Genomic DNA, 7,517 nt, shown 5'->3' on the forward strand with positions numbered 1-7,517 from the left:
CAGCAGGATGGCGTCCACCTTGGCGCGCGGCGGCGTCCACTCCACGAAGGCCACCGTGTCGGAGACATCCCGCACCAGGATCTGCGTCGGGCCATCGATGACTGCGGAGGAGGGGGGGGAAATGGGCACCTGTTATTTCGGGAGAGTTGGATGGGGAAAGGTGGAAGCTTTGGGGACACCAAGCTTCAGGGATGTCTCAACCTTACCTTCAAGGTGGCTGGAGTTAGTACTTGGGGACAAGGGAGAGAGGTGGCATGGGCAAGAGACATGACCCTGACCCCAAGGTACTTAGGGGGTTTGGTCCTCGTGGGTTCCCAGTTCCTTGTCCCAGTCTCCTGGCTCTTTCCTGAACCCTCTCCACTTCCTGTGAGCACCAGAGCAGGACCCAGCAGCACTCTCACTGGCACCCATGACAGCTACAGTGCAGCTCATGCCCTTCTCTTGAGCTGGTTGTCGGCAATAATTCTTCCTTGGCTTTTTAGGGTGATGTTTCCCAGGATATAAAACTCCTATATCTAACTGCAACACACTTTCTTTGCTCTTAGATAGCTGCTTGTACTTTTGCATTGAAAAATATGTAATTTTCCTTTGTGCCCAACTCTTCAGACTATCCAGACAACTTTTACTGATGATCTTCCACTCAATTTACTCTTTCCGAGCCTTTCCATCATTGGCAAAATTTACCAGCAACAATATTATGTCTTTTGAAAAGTGTTGACAATGTGTTAAATAACATGGGTGCAAGGACAAAATCCAAGCATGGAGAACTGAGGAATGTCTCTAGAAATGTTCCTGCTTTGGTGCCAGCTCCTGGTTTGTCTTTAAACTGAGGGATCAGCTCATAAAGCTGTTGGTGGCTTGGCAGTGGGAGGAGAGGAGAAAACGCAACTGCTCTGGTGAGTCTTCATAACTAGCTGGGTGTGGGGCTATGGTGGGTGTCCAACAAAACCTCTCAGATAAAAGGTTTTTAGCTAAATTCATACCAGGGATCTACTGGGAGACCCTTTTGGATATTTCTGCTTCTTTTTTTGCAGAAATTTGGGCCCTTCCTTCCTCTACATCCTCCAACACTCAGCCTGGGCTCAAGCCTGGCTGATGGATGCTTTGAGTCCAGCAGGACTTAACCCCTACATGGAGGGATGGATGGATGGATGGATGGATGGATGGATGGATGGATGGATGGAGGGAGGGATAGATGGAGGGAGGGAGGGAGGGAGGGAGGAATGGATGGAGGGATGGATGGATGGAGGGATGAAGGAATGGATGGATGGAGGGATGGAGGGAGGGAGGGATGCATGGATGGAGGGAGGGAGGGAGCGAGGGAGGGAGGGAGGGAGGAATGGATGGATGGAGGGATGGAGGGAGGGAGGGAGCGAGGGAGGGAGGGAGCGAGGGAGGGAGGGAGCGAGGGAGGGAGGGAGCGAGGGAGGGAGGGAGCGAGGGAGGGAGGGAGCGAGGGAGGGAGGGAGCGAGGGAGGGAGGGAGCGAGGGAGGGAGGGAGGGATGGAGGGATGGAGCCAAGCCTCCCCATCACTCCTGTGCCATGGCAGCTCTCACGCACGAAGCCTGCTGGGCAGCCCTTTTATCACTTCCGTGATTACAAAGTGGGTGAAAGAGCCCACTTTGGTTCTGTAATTCAGACTATACCACACCTACATATACCTAATATACTGCAGATATTAGGAAATGACAGGATATAACAAGGGTCTGCTGAATGCTGCACCTCAGCATTGGAAGTTCTGGGGGATGAGCATGTGGGCAAGGGTGGAAAGGACCAGGGAGGGTTAGAAAAAGACATGGGGGAATTTGGAGCAGTGAGGTGAGGTCTGGGAGCAAAACAGCAAAGGAAGAACAGCTGGGAAGCCCCGTGCTTAGGCAGGAGCTGGCTGTCCAGCTCCAGCTCCAGGACCAGCTCATGCATACCCTCAATCTCCAACTACTCCATGTTGTCCAGTCATCCAGGTGATCCCCATCTACTGGGCTGTGTGGCATGAACCTGTGCCTTTGCTGCTTGACCGTGGCACAAGGTGCTGAGGAAGAACGAGGGTGATGGGGATAAATCTCTGGGGGTGCTGCAGAGGAAGGCAGGCACGCCAGCACAGGGATGCCTTCACGGAGCAGAGATCTGCGAGCTCACCGCTCCGCCTGCACTCCCTGCAAAGGCCAGCCCCTGAGTTTGAAGTACCAGCCTCTATTTTTGCTGACTTCCGAGGGAAAGGAAGTTTCGGGCTTGACCAGGAGATGTCTCTATTAAGCCACGTCGAGCTGAACGCGGAGGCGAAGCGGGAGGAGAGGACTGTGCTGGGGAAGGTCGGACCTGCAGCAAACCACTGCTGCTGCTGGTGGAGCGACCCTCCCTTCGCTCTCACAGCTGCCTCGAATTACCACAACCCTCCAGCAGCTCCTTAAGTGCTGCTTCTTTCGGCATAGCTTAGATGGAGGGAGTAGACGTCTGCCTGGCTTTCAAGGCAGACTGCAACAGACCCGGTGTGAAGAGCCTCCTCTTCTCCATGAGCTCTGCCCATCACTGCATCTCCTTCAGCAAGAAGACCCAGTTGAATTTTCTCTGGTCTACAGGATGGACCAGTGACTGGGCAAACAAACTGGTTAGGAAGGGACGTGCTGTTGCTCCTGGCTCCCTGCCCTGCTGCCTGATTTCCACGAATAGGTGGGATTTGAGGGCATTTAGTGGCACAAAAGCAGGTGGGAGTTTTAATCTGTTATATATGAGCAAGTAATACATTTGTAGATGTATTTCTTGAGGGCATCCAGCCTCCAAAATGTGAGATTAGCAGAGAAGAAGAATTTATCCAGATATATAATAAAAACAGAAGTGAGTCTTCACTCCCAACCCATTAACCTCGCCACAGTTTCTGCACTTGTGGCAATTTAGGAGATAGAGGGACAAAATACTGCATGAAGAAGCTGTTGCTGCAATGTTTGGGCACCCGGGTGCTGCTAATTTCATCCCTGCCCATGCAGTGCCAGCTGCTCTTGCTGATGGGACTTTATTTTTGGGACCAAGCCCAGGGCACTGTTGTGCTGCCCCCAGGTCAGGCTCACTCACGGGTTGAGACGCTGTCGGAGGTGGGAGGGCTTCTGGCTTGTTCCTTCAGGGCCACTACGGTGACGGTGTACTCTTCCCCTGGCTTCAGGCCCGTCTGGTTGAAGGTGGTGACGGTGCTGGGGAGCTGGGCGATCACTCCCCCCTCATTATTCTGTCAGGGAATGAAATAAGCATTAACCCTCCCTCACAAACTGGTGGTTTTGGGGGGAGACTGATGCATGGAGAGGAGGTGCCCCCCATCCTTTCACGGCCCGCTCTGCATCCCCAAATCACATTGTCACCTTGGCACATCCCACCGTGGGGGTGCAGAAAGTGGGGGTGAAGTCACCCACGAAGCGCGGAGCACTCGTGATGTTGGGCTGAAAACCCTGCCCATCCCTCCTCCCTCCCCAGCTTCTGTGTTTTGCCATTTGTGCCTCTGCTGTTCTCCAGAAGAGGGAAGCTGATAAAACCAAAGCCTTGGCTAGACTTGTTTTCCCTGCTCTTCAGGGGCCCGGAGCCTTCTGTTGTTGATGTATAGGGATGAAGCTCGGAGGTCTTTATTTTGCCATCCCCTGCTTTTTAACCATCTTTACACTCCTTTATACCTTGCAGTTTTGCCCTGAAAAACTGCAAGGCTTTAAACAACTGCACATGTCACCTTTCCTGCCAGCATTTGGACAAAGGATCTTTTCTTGCTGCTGTCTTCACTAATAACATGCTAAACAAACCTTTGCACATAACTCTCAATACACATTCATCTCTTTTCTCATTAAACAGGAAATCTTCCATTTTAGCCATCAATTGCCATTTTTCCTTTCCTAATTTTCTTTGCTAATTCCGTCTTCTCTTTGTCTTTTTCCCACCCCATCCCTGGTGCAGGCAGCAGATGGGCAATCCTGCCTGACCCAGCTTTAGTAGGGGTGAGAGCATCATGGAGACCATGGAAGGAGAGTTGCTCTGCAGGAAGCTGCAAGCATCCTCGTTGGGCTGCTGAGGACCAAATTAGCATCTTCTCACCCAGTTTTTGGGGAGACAGGGAGGTCAGTTTTTCTCACAGAGGTTGTGATGCTGCAGTTGCAACTGCTGTTTTTAGCCTTTGGGAATAGGTTTTGGGTTTGTTTGAGGTGTGGCAATGTTTTAGCATGTGCCCAAGCAAGCATTGCTTGCAGGGCAGTAAAGGACATGGCACCCTCTGCCTAATTTTAGGGGAAAAGCCAATGATGGAGACCCAAGAGAGGCCAATTTTGGCAGCTTATGGGCAGGAGCATGACTGTGACTTTCTGTCTTGACTCATGGATTTGGGAACTTTAAAGCCCAGTGAGCTACATCCCTTTCCTGCCCAAGACCCAGCATCCAGGAACAGCCATCCTTTTGCATCTTACCTGCCTTTAAATCCCAAAATGCTTCCATGTATTTTTAAGTTTAAGCTTAAAAATGGAAAAGAGAACCAATGGTTTGCACTTATCTGCTTCAGGGGCATGCTGTTCAGCTTAATTCCTGAGTAACACAGCAATGTTTGAAAGAGCTATTTTTTCCTACCAAAAGCTTTTCTCTGCTGTTGCTATATTTTTCAGCTTTAATCCTGATGGTGACTGAAGATTATCTCAGGGTTTATACCTGCACTACCTGAGCTTCAACTTCTGACACGATTTGCATGTGGATGTAGCCAACATTGCACGAAGAATCTTCCAGCAACTCTTTGGAAATGAGAGAATCGAGTTATTTAAGGCAATGGGGCCCTTGTTTTGTGCTGTGCAATGATACTTCCTAGTTAAGAGCATTTAAAACTTTGGGGCCAAATTCTGCAGTTCTCTGCTGCCCAGAGCTGCCTTTGATCCCACTGAAGTTTTTGTACAAGTGAAAACATTATAATTGAGCCCTTAATCATCATTTCATTTACTGCTAGGGCTTGAATGCTCTTGTCAAGAGGCTCCATATACAATTGAAGCTATACTTATGGCTAAATGGTGTAGAAATTATGAATATAGATTGATCACTTGATGTACAATTTTTGTTGCTGCGCACAGAAAATACGAGGTATTTAGGGCAACATTTTTATCCTTTCCTCTTTTCTGGCACAATTTCTACCTGTTCATCACTGCAATTAAAATTCCACGGCAGGAATTAGCTGTGCGTGTGACTCGGGGATGGTGAAGGTTGTTGCCTGAGAGCCAGCAGCTGCTCGGTTTGATCCAGGCTGCTTTGGGGAGCTTAGTGTAGAGAGCAGGGCAAGCAAGAGGAGGAGGAGGAGAAAGAGTCATTGCAAAGGAGATGGAAGGGAAAAAGGGGGTGCAACAACAAGGGGCAGTGAGGCTGGAAGGTTTTTTTTCCCCATCACTGGAATTTTTTGGGGAAATTTCTTTGAGGACATGTATGTCTTGACACAAAAACTACTGGGGAAATGCAGGCTGGCGATGTTTGGGGATGCTGATGCACAGCACACAAATGGCAAACACAGGCTGAGTATTTTGGGAAGGGCATAAGTGGAAACTGATTTAGCATGCACTCCCTCGGTGCTTGCAGGGTGGCCCTGCAGTGCCGTGAGTGTGGCAGCAGTACCTTGGGAATGAAGCTGATCTCCCAGCCGTCGAAGGGGAAGGAGAAGGGCTCCCACTGCACCTCTGCCGTCGTCTCTGTGATGGTCTTGAACTTCAGCCCCTGCGGCATGGCGAGGCCTGGAAGGGAGCAGGGGGTGGTGAGCAGAGCGGGCTGGGTGCACGCACGCTGTCAGTCCCCACCCTGCTCCCTGTGGGTGTTTGTCATCTGGGCAACAAAAATGGGGAACCTTTTGGTAACTGTTAGCACAATTCCTTTATCCCCACTCCATGGGGGCTGGAGGGAAAAGAGGGAAAGACCTGGGCCTATGGACTCTGAGGCATCCCACTGCACTACGGTGTGAACAGAGCGAATGATGGGGCTGCAAAGGGGTGTCTGGACAGCTTCTGGTTTTCCCCTGCCCTCCGTATCCTTAGTCTCCAAGAAACCTTCCTGGAGTTTGGCATTACAGCTTGATGCTCCTGTTTTCCTCTGTGCATCAGGGTCCTGGCCAGGACTGTGTTTCTCCTGATGCACAGCAGCATCCCCTCTTGCTGCACTATCCCCATATCATGGGGAGTCATCATGGGGATCATCCCTTCAGGAGTGGGAGGAGAACCTGTGACTTCTGTGTTATATTGTAGTATTTTCTCTGAGGAAAAAATACAATGTTTAAATGTTTAGGGCTGCATTCTGGGGCCTTCAATCAAACTCTGAAAGCTTTTTCTTCTTTTTAGACATCCAGGTTTTCATCCAAATGGAGTCTTTCTGAAGAGGATGGACACATTTCCTCCTTTCCTATATCCCTATAAAGATAATTTTTTTTTTTTTTTGAAGGCTCAAGTTTCTGCTGCTAGAAGGCTTTTATGGAAGAAGTGAGCCAGCTTGAGCTTCCCCTCTGGATACAGGGGTAGCAAACGACAAGTGCAGCAGGATACTTACTGGTCATCACCTTGGAGGTAACGGGGATGCTGAAGACATCACTGATGACTGCGTAAATGCTGACATTGTAGGCAACCCCTGGCTCCAGATCCGTGATGGTGATGCTGCTCCATTCCCCGGGCACCTGCTGCTGGAGCTGGGTGCCCCCGGGCACGGCGGGCTGGTACGAGACCACGTACTCGGTGGCTGCCCCGGGGCTGTCCCAAGCCAGCTCGATGGAGCTGTCACTGACCCCCGTCACCCGCAGGTTTTCAGGAGGAGACACTGGTGGGAAGGGCAGAGGTAAGGAGAGTGTCAGGGTGTGCGTGGCTTGTTCTTCCACTGCTGTGGGAGGGTGTGGAGGCCTGCTGGTGGGACATGGGCACGGGCTGGGGGTTATGTGCTATCTGTGGTTGTATTAACAGCTAAAGCAAGGTAAAGGCTCGGGAGAACCTGTTGCACTACGGGTTTAGCCCCCATGCTGGGATGAACCTCACTGGCTTTTTGCTCACCTCCCAAGCTTTCATCCACGGTGTCTCTGGGGACAGGGATAACAGGGAGGTAGCCACACTGTGGGGCCTGGGCAGGTCCTAAGAGATGTGCTCTGCCGGGTATGGATTTCCCCCAGCCTTCATGGTGCTGCTATGGGACTCTGGGCACCTTGACACCCTTGCTTACACACTCAAGTCTGGCTCTCCTCACCCATCCCCCCCTCTACCTGCTGAGCAGTCCTGCCCTTCATAGCCGCTCTCGCAGACGCAGAGCCCGTCCCGGCAGAGCCCCCGGCCGCTGCAGGCGCTGGGGCAGTGCAGCCTCGCACAGTCCTCGCCGGCGTAGCCCTCCTGGCACACGCAGGTGCCGTTCACGCAGTGGCCCCGGCCCGAGCAGTCGCGGGGGCAGCGCAGCTGGGAGCAGTCCTCCCCGGTGAACCCCTCCTCGCACACGCACTCGCCGTCCACGCAGAGCCCGCGGGAGCCGCAGCCGGCGCGGGGGCGGGAGCGCGGGACAGCCG

General features: G+C 52.0%; 1 protein-coding gene across 1 annotated transcript in view; it reads right to left on the reverse strand.

Moving 5' to 3' along the window:
• Positions 1–7,517, reverse strand: part of TNR (tenascin R) — a 35,471-nt gene that overhangs the window by 22,333 nt on the left and 5,621 nt on the right. Inside the window, exons 3-7 of the mRNA XM_017737439.1 lie at positions 7,224–7,412; positions 6,527–6,790; positions 5,609–5,724; positions 3,068–3,218; positions 1–101 (exon numbers count right to left, since the gene is read on the reverse strand). Of these exons, the coding sequence (XP_017592928.1) occupies positions 1–101; positions 3,068–3,218; positions 5,609–5,724; positions 6,527–6,790; positions 7,224–7,412 (821 nt within the window). The remainder of the gene's footprint in view (positions 102–3,067; positions 3,219–5,608; positions 5,725–6,526; positions 6,791–7,223; positions 7,413–7,517) is intronic.

This window comes from Corvus brachyrhynchos, unplaced genomic scaffold, assembly GCF_000691975.1.
Source record: "Corvus brachyrhynchos isolate BGI_N302 unplaced genomic scaffold, ASM69197v1 scaffold466, whole genome shotgun sequence".
In the NCBI taxonomy this organism is placed as follows: Eukaryota; Metazoa; Chordata; class Aves; order Passeriformes; family Corvidae; genus Corvus; species Corvus brachyrhynchos.